We start from the raw sequence: 17,138 nt of genomic DNA, 5'->3' as shown, positions 1-17,138 counted from the left end.
GAATGAGGGTGGGGGAGGTCCATGTTGCAAGGAGAGCTTAACTTCTGTCTCGCTAGCTTGCCCTGCGCTCTTCCTTCTGACTATGCTGTCTGTGTTGAGCGCTCAGTGGATCTGCGCTCGACAGTGCAGCCTAGGCGGAGTAGTCGAACGCAGATTCACTGAGCGCTCAACACAGACAGCATCGTCAGAAGGAAAGTTGATAAAATAAATTACAAATTTTGTATTGTTCGATACATATGCGTACCGAAAGCACTGTATCGAACGGTTCAATATCGATACGAATATCGTTGCACCCCTAAAATAAATTTAAAAAATATATATATATATATATATATATATATATATATATATATATCCCCATAGGTCCGTCATCCTATTCGGACTTTACCCCTGTTGGGGTAATAGGCTGGCCAAAGGAGGAGATAGAAGCCACTGACATAAAGACAAGAAAGCTGCTTACCATGCATGGAGGGTTTCACCCCAAGTCCAGCACCCTGAGGCTGTACGCTAAGCGGAAGGAAGGGGGCCGGGGACTGGTGAGTGTCAGCACCACAGTCCAGGATGAGACAACGAACATCCAAGAATACATTGGGAAGATGGCCCCAACTTACCAAGTGCTCAGTGAATACCTCAGGCAGCAGAAACCCAAGAAAGAGGAGGGAGACGAGGAACCATCATGGAAGGACAGGCCCCTGCACGGTATGTACCACCGGCAGATAGAGGAGGTGGCTGATATCCAGAAATCCTACCAGTGGCTGGACAAAGCTGGACCGAAAGACAGCACAGAGGCACTAATCATGGCAGCACAAGAACAAGCTCTGAGTACAAGAGCCATAGAGGCTGGGGTCTATCACACCAGGCAAGACCCCAGGTGCAGGCTGTGTAAAGATGTTCCTGAGACAATCCAGCACATAACAGCAGGGTGCAAGATGCTAGCAGGCAAGGCATACATGGAACGCCATAACCAAGTGGCCGGCATAGTGTACAGGAACATCTGTGCCGAGTATAACCTGGAAGTCCCGAGGTCAAAATGGGAGATGCCCCCAAGGGTGGTGGAGAATGACCGAGCTAAGATCCTGTGGGACTTCCAGATACAGACGGACAAAATGGTGGTGGTTAACCAACCGGACATAGTGGTGGCAGACAAACAGAAGAAGACGGCCGTAGTGATCGATGTAGCGGTTCCGAATGACAGCAATATCAGGAAGAAGGAACACGAGAAGCTGGAGAAATACCAAGGGCTCAGAGAAGAGCTCGAGAGGATGTGGAGGGTGAAGGTAATGGTGGTCCCCATTGTAATCGGAGCACTAGGTGCGGTGACTCCCTAGCTAGGCGAGTGGCTCCAGCAGATCCCGGGAATAACATCGGAGATCTCTGTCCAGAAGAGCGCAGTCCTGGGAACAGCTAAGATACTGCGCAGGACCCTCAAGCTCCCAGGCCTCTGGTAGAGGACCCGAGCTTGAAGGATAAACCGCCCGCAGGGGCGTGCTGGGTGTTTGTGTGTGTGTGTGTGTGTGTGTGTGTGTGTGTGTGTGTGTGTGTACCGTATTTTCACGACCATAAGGCGCACTTAAAAGTCTTAGATTTTCTTCAAACAGTACGGCGCGCCCTATAGCGCAGTGCGCCCTGTGTGTTGTAAGGAGGACGTAGTAGAGAACACCATGAGAACGCTAAAGGGTGAAGTGTGGGCGCAACCCTGAAAATGGCAAAGAGACACGCTTATGAAGCACAGTTTAAACTGAAGGCCATCAGCTACGCGGAGGAACATGGAAATCGAGCAGCGGCGAGAGAATTTAAGATTAATGAATCGATGGTTCGCAAATGGAGGAAGCTAGAAAACAAGCTCCGGCAGGTCAAGAAAATGCAGCTGAGTTTCCGCGGACATAAGGCGAGGTGGCCCGAGTTGGAGGAAAGACTCGAGCGGTGGATCATCGAGCAAAGAACGAGCGGGAGAAGCGTTTCGACGGTCACCATTCGGCTAAAAGCAGTTTCACTTTCACTTTTTATGAAACTGTGCCATTTCTCCATCCGGACCAGGACTACGGTAGCGCAGCAACTTCCAGCGGATTATAAGGAAAAGCTGGCCATCTTCTGCTCCTACTGCAGCAAACACATCGGCGACAAAAACATCCAGCCCAGCCACATCACAAACATGGACGAGGTCCCGCTCACTTTTGACATCCCGGTGAGTCACACTGTGGAGAAGAAGGGGACCAGCACGGTAGCGATACGCACAATGGGGCACGAAAAGTCTTCTTTTACTGTTGTGCTTGGCTGCCATGCTAATGGACAGAAACTGCCGCCTATGGTGATTTTTAAGAGAAAGACTTTGCCTAAAGAGAAGTTTCCAGCAGAAATCATCATTAAGGCAAATGAAAAGGGCTGGATGGATGAGGAAATGATGAAAGAGTGGCTGAGGGAGGTGTATGTAAGGAGACCAGGTGGTTTTTTCCACGCATCACCATCGCTCTTAATCTGTGACTCTATGCGTGCCCATCTCACAGCCGATGTGAAAAAACTAGTGAAACAAATTAACTGTGAGCTTGCTGTCATTCTGGGAGGCCTGACAAAGGAACTCCAACCGCTGGGCATCGGTGTGAACCGCCCGTTCAAAGTAAGGCTGCGAGCGGCCTGGGAGCGATGGATGACCGGTGGAGACCACAGTTTCACTAAGAGTGGAAGGCAGCGCCGGGCGAGTTACGCCACAATTTGCGAATGGATTGTAGATGCTTGGGCTAACATGTCTGCTGGCACTGTTGTTCGAGCTTTCGCAAAAGCCGGCATCATTTCCGAGGAGCCGCACGGCACGGAAAGTGACTCTGACAGTGAAGACAGTGAACCTGGCATGTTTGATGGAGATTTAGCGCAGCTGTTCAATTCAGACACAGAGGATGAGGACTTCGATGGGTTTGATTGATGATAAAAATGTGAGTACCAAACTTTGTTTTGCTCCTGCTTTATTTTTAAATACGCACACTTGTATGTTTGTGTGTTGTTGATGATGACGATTACTGGTAATAAAAATGTGAGTAAGGTACCGAACTCAGGTTTGCTCCCGCTTTATTTTTAAATACGCATACGGTACTTGTATGCGCCCTATGATCCAGTGCGCCTTATGTGTGTGTTAAATACAGTAATGGCACACATAACTGAGACTGCGCCTTTTAGTACAGTGCGCCTTATGGTCGTGAAAATACGGTATTATATATATATATATATATATATATATATATATATATATATATATATATATATATATATATACACACACACACACACACATACATACATACTATTCCCATGTTGTTGCAATATAGTAAAGACTAACCTCATATTGTGGATGGATTATCTCAGTTGTTCTCCTGACTGAAGTTTGGTCCAATTACAACATTTGCATTTGTCCTAACCATCAGAAACCCTCACGTTAACTTTTATCGAGTGGAAAAAAGTTAGAGTTCATCCTTCAACTTCACTGTGCTAATGTTATGCTAATATAGCTGTTTTGCTAGCAATCACATAGCACATCATTATATACCAGCTAGTCCGACTTCAGTAACCCTGCAAACGTCACTGCTGTTTAGTTTTCTGTCTTCATTTACGTTAGAAGTGATAGCAGAGCTGTACGCTTTAAATTTCTTCAGAAATCTCTCAGTCAGAACATGGCATATCATGTTTAGGTGGAAACTAGTGAGCTAACTTCCTGCTAACTTCTAACTCCATTGAATTTAATAAATTCTGTTTTCACGGATGCCTGGATGTTAAACTTAGTTGTTACACCTGGTAAAGCAGCAACGCTGATCATTTTATTAAAAATGAAAGAATTTCAACAGTTTTTATCTCTCAGTGATGTCGCAGTGTTCGTTTGACTTTGGGACATGAAGAAGATGGAGTTTTGGACACAGATTACTCCGCAAGGCTCCTGACTACGGCAGCCGTAATGCTCCGACAATCCATCAAGCAGTGCACCTTTATAGCTTACCAAAGTCGTACTAAAACATTTTTGGACAGATTTCTGTGCGCCGTGTACTACATAATATTGATTTGAGGTGAGTAAGCACAACCAGAATTTGGAAAAAAAAAAAAAATAATCATTTTGAAGCTCATAATACATCTGTCACGGTTCTGGGTCAGTTTGACCCAGTGTTTTTAGTTGTTATGTTTTGGTGTGTTTTTGCATTATGGATTGTTTTCTTATTCTCTTGTGGTGCTTTTGTTGGTGGTGATGATGATTATGAATCTATGTTTTAGTTATTCTTGTTTAGGGATTAGTTCTTAGGTTTTGTGTTCTCATGTTTATTGCAGGTTTAGTTCAGTGTCTAGTCCATCTCTCCCTGTCCAGTCCGCTTTGCTCCTCCTGTCTCATTAGTCCAATTTCTCCCAGCTGTGTCTCCTTCCTGTTGCCCATTCCCTGATTACCTCCCTGTGTCTATTAGCCCTGTGTTTCTCTGTCTCAGTGTCGCATCGTACCCTCAGATCCTGCCTGTGTGTTCTCGTTTCGTTTCATGGTTTGGTTTCTGTTTTTGTTTCTTGCCAGCAATAAAAACTGTGGTTTTCAGTTACATTTCGTCTCAGAGTCCTGCATTCGGATCCACATCTCCGCCTGCCCGCACACAGAGCCCTGACAACATCCCTTTTTAGATATTATGAACATTTTTCCTTTTTTTTTGTACTAATTACAGTTACTTTCTGACCTTTGACCTTTAGCTGTACATTTCTCTGTACCAGTTCTTCTCTTCCATCAGTCATGGAGCAGGTGTAGTGGCCGCTGTCGCTCAGTTCTGGTTTTCTCAGAATCAGACTGAAGTCTCCAGTGTCCAGTGCATCAGATGTCATCGATGTGCGCCCGCTGAAATGCAGGTTTTGCTTTCTGAGATCATCTCCTCCTTCTACTCGTAAGTGAACACATTTAGGATCGAGATCATTACGAGTCCACATCACTGTGGGGGTTTTCTCAGGAATAATACCCAAATACTGACAGGGCACCAGGACTGACGTTGCCTCCTTATAGACTTCCACCACCTCAGCCAGGGCATGCTGGGAAACTGAGCACACACACAAAAAAGAACAGATTAACTGCATGCTTTGAGTTTGTGTCAGTGTCCACATGGTGAACTGCAGGCCATCTTTAGGGACCAGTGAGAGAACTTTTTACATCTAATCTGTCGATGAAATCTAAATTTAATCAATGAGACTGAGGATTTAAAAAAAAAAAAAAAAAAAAAAAAAAAAAAAATCTTTAATTGGCTTGTTTAACAGAGAGAAATAGGTACCTATGGTGTAGGTAGGGCAGGGCAATATGGCCAAAAAATATTTATTGCGATATATAATTGAAAATTTGCGAGTTGACACGAGTCAAAATACTTTACAACTCAACAACTTTATTAGTGCAAAAAACCAAAAACCAATCAATATATTTTCACTTAAACGAGCAGCATTTTTTTATGTGCATTAAAAGCTTTATAAAAATTTAACAGTGCAAATGCAAATTCCTTGCTGACAGTTTAACCAAAAGGCATTTCCAGTGGAAATGATCTGGAAGGGCATTCAAAGAGGAACAATGTAAGGATAGCCGGGGTACCTGAAGGCAGAGAGAATGGTCAGCGTGTCAGTGATTTTGTGGCAAAGCTGTTATGAGATCTATTGGACCTGGATGAAATTCCGTTGCTGGACCGAGCACACAGAGCCCTGCGAGCAACTCCAGAAGATGACGCCCCGCCACGACACTTCGCGAGGATACATTACTACCACACCATGGAAGAAATACTACAAAAAGTTTCTATCAGAAAGAAATTGAAGCTTGGTGACATTCGTGTTCAGATTTTCCGCGACCTACCTCAGGCAGTGGTAAAACGACGTGCAGCGTTTACTCCAGTAAGGAATCTGCTTCGAGACCAATCTGGAGTTAAATATGGACTTCTATACCCTGCCAAACTCAGGGTGACATACAACGGTATGGAGTTGGTATTTACGGGTCCCAATGAAGCCCACCGCTACGCACAAGAAAAATTTGGATCTTAAAAGGGACGACATAAAGTAGAAAAACTAAAGCTCAGCCTCTGGCCCAGTGACATCTATTTACTTTGATGTAAAGAGACTATAACTTGTTATGGAGCTACAATGGATAGAGGAAGTTTTGAGATAAAGTATTTTGGTAAGCTTAGTTTTTGTTACCGCATCCCTTCAGATTTGTTTTTATTGTTTTTTTATTTTCAGTTGGGACTGTATGGGCGGGGATGCATTGCTTACGAGTTTGTTTTGTTTTGGTTACACATGGGGAGGGTGGTGGGGGGTGAGGGTTGGGGCCCACATCTTGACCGCATAAGTATGGAGAGTACCAGAATTAAGCCGCCTTAATTTATTCAAATGCAAGACAATGGAAATGGAAATGAAAATAATGTGGACCTGACCTTTTGTACATGGAATGTTAAAGGTGTAAATGAACCTGTTAAGAGAGGCAAAGTGTTATCACACTTGAAATCTCTTAAAGCAGATATTATCTTTTTACAAGAAACTCATCTGAAAAATGCTGCTCATAATAAACTTAGGTGTAGATTAGGGATGCACCGATACCGATACTGGTATCGGGGCCGATACTGTAAAATGTGTGTGTACTCATACTCATAAAAGTTAACCGATACCATGAACCGATACCAACTTATTTCATTAATCAGATGGTGGCTTGTCATTTCTGTTGTAGTTCTTTAGATTGGCCACTAGGGGAACATCCCACGCTAAACAGGCACAGGGTTAGACGAGAGAGACTGCCGGCTCCAGATAAAAAAGAGAAACTGGAGGCTGCTGTAGCTAGGCTAAACAAAATGTCAGCAGTGTGGACCGGAACAGCCAACTTTAACTCAGGTTTTGGAAAAGCGATGAAAAATGTCAAGAGAAAATCCACGGGCAGTTTAAATAACAGAGGGTCCGACTCATTTTATCGCTCTGGATGACCAGCCAATGCTGGCCGTGGAAAACATAGGATAGCACCGTCTTCTCAGCATACTCGAGCTGCGATACGAAATTCCCAACCGCCCATACATCAGGGAGATAATGGTGCCAAAACTGTCTGAAGAGGTAAAGACAAACACTGTGTGCGCGATGTCAGTCCTTGGTTTAACAGCACAGTGGACTGATGATCCACGGGCAGATGAGGAGTTTGTCCGTCAATGCCAAATACTTTTGTTATTTTGTTTGTTTGTTTACAATATGGACACTCTGCAATAATTTAAACGTTTATTTTATTCTCAAACCTAATTTGTATTTATTTTATTCCAAACAGAAGTGTTAATTTATTATTCTGAAAGCTCGAGACAGTGCCAATAGTTCAGTGATATTTTGTTAAATGTGGAGACTCTGCAATAATTTAACAGAAGTGCTTATTTTTCACTTGAAATTTTTTTGTGGTCATTTTTATTAAGATTTTATTTTTTTATCGGCAGGGAATATAATAAAACCTGTCTTCCAATTCATTGCATGTGTGTGTGTGTGTGTGTGTGTGTGTGTGTGTGTGTGTGTGTGTGTGTGTGTGTGTGTGTGTGTGTGTGTGTGTGGTAGAAGTATCGGTTTTTGTACTCTGTATCGGCAAGTACTCAGATCCAAGTATCGGTATCATATCGGTTTGAAAAAATTGGTATCGTTGCATCCCTAGTGTAGATTAATCAGGTGTATTACTCAACATTTTCTGCTAAAACTAGAGGGGTAGCTATATTAATTAAGAAAGGTACTCCGTTCAGGCATACCTCCACTAGCTGATAAGAATGGTAGATATGTATTAGTGACCGGGAAGCTGCACGCCATTCCGATTATTCTACTGAACATTTATGGACCTAACCATGATGACCCAGAGTTTTATAGAAAGGTTTTCAGTGTAATTCCGGACATACCGAATGGTAATTTAATAATTGGTGGCGATTTTAATTTAGTGTTAGACCCATACTTAGATAAATCCCTCTCCAAAAAAATAAAACACATTGTGTAAAGGTAGCAACTTTATTAAAACATATATGAACAATATGAATATTTGTGATGTTTGGAGAATTTTAAATCCATCAGGTAGAGAGTATTCTTTCCACTCTTCTGCACACAACGTTTATTCAAGGATTGACTATTTTTTGGTAGATGGAAAAATGCTCTCCCTTGTTCGTAACGTAACCTATCACAATATTATTATCTCTGATCATTGCCCTGTCACCTGCTCCTTCGCACTTAACAACTTCACCAAAGCATATAGGAATTGGAGATTTAACCCACAACTACTGAGCGATTTAAAATTTGAACAGTATATAAACTCTCAGACCTCTTTATTTTTCGATATAAACGATAATGCCGAAACCTCATCTGTTATATTATGGGAAACGTTTAAAGCCTATATTAGATGGTGCATAATATCATATCAGGCCTCACGGTATAAAAATAATAAATTAGAACAGTTAAAATTAGAAAAAATGATCCACAATTTGGACACCAATAATGCAAGGGCTCCCTCCTTAGATAAGTACAACACTATCTGTGCATTAAAATATAAACTAAATCAAATACTAACCAGCAACATTAATACAGCGTTCACCTTTGTAAGACAGAAGTACTTCGAATTTGGGGACAAGCCACATAAGTTGTTACCTAGACAACTAAAGAAGTTAGAAAATGACAGAATGATTCACAAAATTAGATCACACAATGGAAACCTGGTTACATCACATAAAGACATTAATGATAACTTTAGACAGTTTTATGAATCTCTCTATACTTCTCATTCCACTGCAGGGCCTAAAGATATTCAGGACTTTTTAGATAAGTGTGACCTCCCTGTGTTAGATCAGGTGGATCGCAAGATTTTGAATGCCAAGATTACAACTGAAGAAATTATCAAATCTATTGGTTTATTTAAAAAAAAAAAAAAAAAAAAAAAAAAAAAAAAAATGGTAAGAGATGGGTCAGATGGGTTAGGGATTGAATTTTATAAACAGCTCAAGATTAAACTTGTTCCATATCTATTTAAATTGTACTATCATGTATACAAAGTGGGCACCCTACCACCAACATTGAATGAAGCAATTATTACAGTACTCCCAAAAAAAGGTAAAGACTTGGAGAAAGTGGGATCATATAGACCTATTTCTTTATTAAATTCGGATCAAAAAATCCTGGCTAAAATACTAGCGAGTAGACTCAATATGGTAATAGATAAACTGGTACACTCAGATCAAACAGGCTTCATACCAGATAGGAGCTCCTTTAATAATTTTAGGCGTCTATTTAATATAATCTACTTCTCCAAAGTGCAACAGGATCTCCTTGTACTTAGCTTAGATGCCGAAAAGGCATTTGATCATGTGCAGTGGCCCTATCTCTTTGCTGTTATAGAGAAATTTCAACTGAGACAAGATTTTATTTCCTGGATTAAATTACTCTACAAGAATCCCACAGCCAGAATCCTCACAAACCAAACATTATCCACTCAGTTTAAGCTCAGCAGAGGGACACGTCAGGCATGTGTTCTTAGTCCTGTTCGCTCTGGCTCTGGAACCCCTGGCACAGACAATTCGTACACACCCTGATAGACATGGCTACGACACAGTATATACCTCTAATACTATATCACTCTATGCTGATGACATTTTACTATACATAGCAAAACCCCAAACTTCCATCCCAGCAATCCTCTCCGTTATTGACAAATTTGGCACCTTTGCTGGTTACAAGATCAACTGGGGAAAAAGTGGAAAGCAATGTGTGGCTTGCATCTCTTCCATTTAAAATAACTTGTGAAAAAAATTACATATCTGGGCATCATAATAACAAGAAAATATAGTTCCTTAGTGAAAGAAAACTTTCTCCCTCCACTGGAGAAGTTAAAAAACAACATCCAGTTTTGGAGGACATTGATAGGAAGAGTGAATTCAATAAGAATGGTATTTCTCCCGCAATATCTGTATTTGGTCCAAAATATCCCAATTTTCCTGTCCAAATCTTTCTTCAAAAAGCTGGATACCATTATTATGCCGTTTATATGGAACTACAAAACACATAGAATAAAAAAAAAAAGAACATTTATGTAAACACGGATCCCTTGGTGGACTTGCACTACCTAATTTTATGCATTACTACTGGGCATCAAATTTAAGAATACAGGGAGTGCAGAATTATTAGGCAAGTTGTATTTTTGAGGAATAATGTTATTATTGAACAACAACCATGTTCTCAATGAACCCAAAAACTCATTAATATCAAAGCTGAATGTTTTTGGAAGTAGTTTTTAGTTTGCTTTTAGTTTTAGCTATTTTAGGGGGATATCTGTGTGTGCAGGTGACTATTACTGTGCACAATTATTAGGCAACTTAACAAAAAACAAATATATACCCATTTCAATTATTTATTTTTACCAGTGAAACCAATATAACATCTCCACATTCACAAATATACATTTCTGACATTCAAAAACAAAACAAAAACAAATCAGCGACCAATATAGCCACCTTTCTTTGCAAGGACACTCAAAAGCCTGCCATCCATGGATCCTGTCAGTGTTTTGTTCTGTTCACCATCAACATTGCGTGCAGCAGCAACCACAGCCTCCCAGACACTGTTCAGAGAGGTGTACTGTTTTCCCTCCTTGTAAATCTCACATTTGATGATGGACCACAGGTTCTCAATGGGGTTCAGATCAGGTGAACAAGGAGGCCATGTCATTAGTTTTTCTTCTTTTATACCCTTTCTTGCCAGCCACGCTGTGGAGTACTTGGACGCGTGTGATGTACCACTGCTTGAAGGTGTCTTCCAGAAACTGGCAGTAGGACTGGAAGTTGAGCTTGACTCCATCCTCAACCCGAAAAGGCCCCACAAGCTCATCTTTGATGATACCAGCCCAAACCAGTACTCCACCTTGCTGGCGTCTGAGTCGGACTGGAGCTCTCTGCCCTTTACCAATCCAGCCACGGGCCCATCCATCTGGCCCATCAAGACTCACTCTCATTTCATCAGTCCATAAAACCTTAGAAAAACCAGTCTTGAGATATTTCTTGGCCCAGTCTTGACGTTTCAGCTTGTGTGTCTTGTTCAGTGGTGGTCGTCTTTCAGCCTTTCTTACCTTGGCCATGTCTCTGAGTATTGCACACCTTGTGCTTTTGGGCACTCCAGTGATGTTGCAGCTCTGAAATATGGCCAAACTGGTGGCAAGTGGCATCTTGGCAGCTGCACGCTTGACTTTTCTCAGTTCATGGGCAGTTATTTTGCGCCTTGGTTTTTCCACACGCTTCTTGCGACCCTGTTGACTATTTTGAATGAAACGCTTGATTGTTCGATGATCACGCTTCAGAAGCTTTGCAATTTTGAGACTGCTGCATCCCTCTGCAAGATATCTCACTATTTTTGACTTTTCTGAGCCTGTCAAGTCCTTCTTTTGACCCATTTTGCCAAAGGAAAAGGAAGTTGCCTAATAATTATGCACACCTGATATAGGGTGTTAATGTCATTAGACCACACCCCTTCTCATTACAGAGATGCACATCACCTAATATGCTTAATTGTTAGTAGGCTTTCGAGTCTATACAGCTTGGAGTAAGACAACATGCATGAAGAGGATGATGTGGACAAAATACTCATTTGCCTAATAATTCTGCACTCCCTGTAATTTCCCTTCTACTGGATGATACAGCGTTACTCCCCCATGGTCTGCAGATGGAGCAGGAGGACTGCCTTCTTTACTGTGTTGGTGGAATATTACTTTCTCCTACTCCCTTGACAAATGCATACTATAATTATAATCCAGTGATCCATACCACTTTGCGAATTTGGAAACAAATAGTTAAGCACTTTAAACTGAAACCATTATCAATGAGTATGCCTGTTACAGCTAACCCCTCTTTCCTTCCATCATGTGCAGACGGAGCCTTCAACGTGTGGCAGGAATTGGGAATTCGTAAATTAAAAGACATATTCAAATGTAATTTCAACAATTAATAGATAGATAGATTTGGACTACCGCGCAGCCATTTTTTTAGATATCTTCAACTACGAAATTATATCCGCACACATCTGCCGCAGTTTGAAAGCATGTCGTCTGACACCTTGGATAGATGCCTTAGTGATAGCTGGGGGTCCGAACAGAGAATTTCATTATTCTATAACTCAGTACAGGAGATTAGTATACCTTCAACTTTCTCAATTAAAGAGGAGTGGGAAAAGGAATTTGGGATCCCCCTATCAGAAGACTTTTGGCAGGAGGTGTTACGTAATATAAATACACTTTTTATTAATTCCGTCACTGTTTAATTCAGTATAAAATTGTACATAGGTTACATTATTCAAGGGAAAGACTTCACAAAATGTACCCAGATTACTCTCCTCTGTGAAAAATGTATGATACATTATGGAAATCTGTTACATAGTTTTGCACTCTGTCCAAGGCTTCACGGTTTTTGGTGTGACATTTTTACTTACCTGTCTAATATTCTTAAAAACAAGATTGAGCCAAATCCAACAGTAATTATCTTTGGGATCTCCAAGGAACACAAAGTTTACAACATTCTCAAAAAAGGTTTATATCATATGCATTGATTATCGCAAAGAAATTGATCCTGCAGCTTTGGAAAGGCAAAGAGGTTCCTGTGTTAAAGATGTGGCTTGCAGAACTTACAAATACTCTTCACCTTGAAAAAATAAGATATACCATGAATTGGAAATGTGAAAGACTTTGAACTAATTTGGCACCCTTTACTTGCGTATCTTGGGAAAATATAAATTTTTGGCAGTCGGGGGATAGAGGGGTTTTTTGTTTGTTTGTTTGTTTTTGTTTTTGTTTAGAGAAAAAGGAGGCATAAGTTCTACTAATTTGTAACAACTGTGATACTTGCTTCGAATAAAAGATATATTTCTTATCATTGCCTAACATTATACCAGTATTACTGTGAACGGTATAATATGGTCCCAGCCCTACTATGGTGGGTACAATTTAATTTTTAAATTTTATTTAAATAAACTTAAAATTCCGAGGCGATTTTGAAGTCTTATTTGAGATCAAACATCTTTACAGTAGGTTTGGTGATGCAAAAGACAGTGATAATTAATCTGGCAGGAGTGACTGAGCTCCTGTGTTTTACTTTTTTTTTGTACCTCTACATGTTCAGTTTACATGTTCTGCCAGACACTGTAAAGCCAGAATTGTACCAGACCTGGAACTAAAATGAGCATGGCAGCTAACATGAACCAATCGAAAGAGAACATATTTGAAACTTGCAGTTAGCCGTTACTAATAAAATATCAGTCATGTACATGAAGTGATTGTCACATCTGGGCTGAATATTTTGTATAATTAAGAATTCAGATACATTAGTCTAATCCCCTTAATGTTGCCAATACAAAACAAAGGCAGTAGAATTCTAAGCAGTTTTAAAGATAATACATTTTTTAAAATTTGACCTTGAGGTAGAGGTGCAAAGTAATGTGATATTTATATTTTCCAATATATAATTTATAATTTCGTATGCCGATATAGGTCAATACAAACAACAGCAGATTTTTCACTTATTTCAAGTCAAAATATCTTGTATTAAGTGAAAAAAAATCTGCAATGAAACAAGTGAAAATTATCTAGTTTTTCTATAGTTTCAAGATTCACTGTCTTGAAACAAGTTCATATAGCTTACTGAAATGTTGCTTTGTAGCTGTTTTTGTCTTATTTTAAGTGTAATGAGATATTTTGACTAGAAATAAGACAAACATACTTTGTAAGATTTTGAGTTTTTGCAGTGTAGGATGCCTAATGGGTGCCTCCTGGGTGAGGTGTGTTGGGCATGACCCACTGGGGCGAGGCCCTGGGGCAGACTCAGGACACGCTGGAGAGGTTATATCTTGTGACTGGCCTGGGAATGCCTTGATGTTAATCCAGACAAAGTGGAGGAGGTGGCCGGGGTGGGTGCACGGATATTGTCTCCAAACCATCATAGTAAGTATCACTTTTTGTAAATCTTCCCTTTAACTTTTGCTATCTTTGTGTCACAACAGATACTATTTCATTTGTATTCTGCTGTCTTGCAGCTGCCTCCCTGCAGATCACAATGTTGTTTGGAAACAGTCTGACGTGCTTGAGGACTCCGGCCTGACCGGTTGAATTCTCTCACAGCTGCTCTATTCCCATGTTGTTGCAGTATATGAATGACTAACCTCATATTCTGGATGGATTATCTCAGTTGTTCTCCTGACTGAAGTTTGGTCCATTTACAGCATCTTGCCATGCGATTACATTTGTTCCTAACCATCATGAACCCTCACTTTATCTTTTATCGAGTGGAAAAAGGTTGGCGTTCATCCTCCAGCTTCACTGTGCTAATATTATGCTAACATAGCTATGTTGCTAGCAATCACGTAGCACAGTATGGGCAGAACTTTGTGCCATCAGAAACTGAATTTGAATAAGTTAAATTTGAATTTGAATTGCTCAAATTGAATCTGAATTGTAATTTGAATAAATGCTTTTTAAAATCTGAATTAGCCTAGTTTGAAATTCAAAGTTTTGGTCTCAAAATGATCATCACTAAATTGAAATTGAATTTTATATTTTGAAAATTAATTCATTTGCTTTAAACTGTATTTTATCCTTTAAAAATGTAGCTCTCGGATAATTTCAGTTCTACAATTCAATTTGTGTTCCAAAATTCAGTTTTTCGGGACTTCTCATATGGAAAACCTTTACTTGTAACTTGTATGTTTTGGATACTTACTAAAACAATATATGAAAGCAATGAGAAAGTGGCCACTTTCATGAGTAAATCATGTAAGCCCTATATGATTCACTATATGAAGTAAGCCAAATCTTATGCAAGTCTTTTATAAGTTTTTTCTATTTCTTTTGGTTTCAAGAACATTTTATTTTATATATCAAGCAAAATTTATTCAATATAATTCTGTCCTTAAATTTGTGCCACAATTATGATTTGTTCACCATTATACCACAGGATAAACAAATCACATACATAATTCAAAGACATTTTCCCACGATGGAGATTTTCATGTTTAATGCCTCTGGTTTCTAGTCACAGGTTTTTTGTTCCTTTGTTTTATTATTTTGTAGCTGCTCCCAGTTTAGCTCCCTGCCATGCTTTGCTTGTGTTTTGTCTTCCACTGTAAATAAACCCATTCACAGTTACTCAGTCTGCATTTAAGCCCACACTCCTCTCATCTGCCAATAATCATGACAAATAGTTTTTAAGCCTAACGGGATCTTATCTTCACATACCAAAAAGAAGGTTATGTGATCTGCCAGCTGACCTATTATTATCTGTTTACGCATCACATTTAGCCCTACAATTTGACTATTTTTGATCAAAATAGCAATTCTGCATCAGTAATGAACAGTGGTGAGCTACTACAATGAATTCTTTTAACTTCAAATCTTGAACCAGTACCAAGTACAAGCAAAATAAAACTATGAATTCTATTATATAACATCTCTATAACACTAATAAATTCCTCTCTAAATCCAAAGAACTGCAAGATTTTCACTTTTTGTCAAAAAGAATCAAAGGCTTTATGAAAATATAATATAGCATCTTTGTAAAATTAATTAACAATAATCAAGGAGAGTCAATACCAGCCTGATATTATTATGAATTTATCTCCCCTTCAAAAATCCCGACTGTGTGATGGATTATGTTCAAGATGCCTTTTTTCAGCCCCCAACAGGGTTTTATAATCAGTGTTTTAAAAAGTAAGCGCTTTTAACTTGTCAAAAAGTATTTTATCTTTACCAGATTTTGGGATCAGGATGATTGACACTTAGATCATACTTGACATTAACGTTTTATTTTCTATGGATTCGTTCAATGCACCAAATAAAAAGTCCTTAGTTCCTTCCAAAAGAACAGATAGGCGTTAACAGTGAGACCGTCTGTCTCTGGACACTTAAAGGCATTTTCATAAACACTGAATCCGGTCTAAGCTTCAAATCTAAGCTTTCTTTAAGCAAGTCCTCGATACATCGGGTGATATTGTACATCTTGGAAAATAAATAATCTACAGAAAAATATAAGGAGGACAATGTGAAAGCAAAGACTAATTTTTCAATGGAGAAATAGCTACACCTGCGCTGTGTTTAGTGCGGAGAAACGGAGCTCAGAGGGCTGAATGAGCTCGGCTCAGACCGGAAACAGCGCAGACACGAGGCTACTTTAGCATGGTTAGCTAGCTCTGCCATACCGGAAGAGTCCAATCTGTGACTACAAAGTCCACAGTCTGTTAGTCTGGTCTGTTTCTAACCTTCCCTCATACTTTTACTATTAAATCCTCATCATTAAATCTGTATTTCCAACACTGTGTGAATTTCCATGACATCAGAGGCGCGAGCTGCACCTGAGTGTAGCACTTCCGCTCACAGAGGACTGTCTGCGGAGCTGCTGCAGGTTAAACAGAGACTTTCTTACCGTTCACGAGGAGCAGGAACACCACCAGCGTCTTCATCCTCCTTTAAAAACAACTCAAACCGACACAAAGTCCCGTTAAATCCTCTGCTGACCCAACGAACCCACACCTGGACACACCTGCAGCTCCAAACACGCCCACACACAAAGGTTACTTTTTTAACAGGAAGTCTCCGTGTGTCGCAGATATACGTGATTCTGGGTTTAGTAGAGGGAGGCTAACGCTACCAAAAGTAGTATTGGTATTAGACTGATACTAGTGTGACAGGATCAATACTTTGTGTTCTCTGAGTTTACTGTAACCAAGTACTAAACTATAGAATAAAATACCCAAAAGAAATACATAAACAATAATTTCCCATTCATTCCCAGACAGAATTTACAACAACACATTAGAAGCATCGTATCAACGGTGCAAGCAAAACCGCCGTGAGCCGTCATTTGTGAGCCATGGTCAAATTTTCTTGCGCTTCTAAAGCTTTTATGGCAGCGCCTGTTTTTTTCTTTTCAATTAACTTTATTCAACACACAATGTGTATACAACATACAGACAGATGGATGATACAAAGAACAGAACATGAACACACAAAACCAGGGGTAAAAAAAAATATATGAATACACACAAAAATTCACATATATGTATTGTTTTGATAGCCTTGTTGTTGGTGGAGTCTGATATTAATTGTATGTACAATTCCACATCCTTAAGAAAAGGACAGAAATATGGTG

At 39.9% G+C, this 17,138-nt stretch overlaps 1 protein-coding gene across 1 annotated transcript in view; it reads right to left on the bottom strand.

Moving 5' to 3' along the window:
* LOC112431256 (uncharacterized) overlaps positions 1-16,559 on the bottom strand; it is a 35,418-nt gene extending 18,859 nt beyond the window's left edge. Inside the window, exons 1-2 of the mRNA XM_076880912.1 lie at positions 16,413-16,559; positions 4,692-5,042 (exon numbers count right to left, since the gene is read on the bottom strand). Coding sequence (XP_076737027.1) covers positions 4,692-5,042; positions 16,413-16,449 — 388 coding nt within the window. The 5' untranslated portion in view covers positions 16,450-16,559. The remainder of the gene's footprint in view (positions 1-4,691; positions 5,043-16,412) is intronic.
* Positions 16,560-17,138: the final 579 nt, after the last annotated feature.

The sequence above is a fragment of the Maylandia zebra genome, unplaced genomic scaffold (genome assembly GCF_041146795.1).
Source record: "Maylandia zebra isolate NMK-2024a unplaced genomic scaffold, Mzebra_GT3a scaffold01, whole genome shotgun sequence".
NCBI classification, from domain to species: domain Eukaryota; kingdom Metazoa; phylum Chordata; class Actinopteri; order Cichliformes; family Cichlidae; genus Maylandia; species Maylandia zebra.
This window is presented reverse-complemented; position numbering and strand designations above follow the sequence as displayed.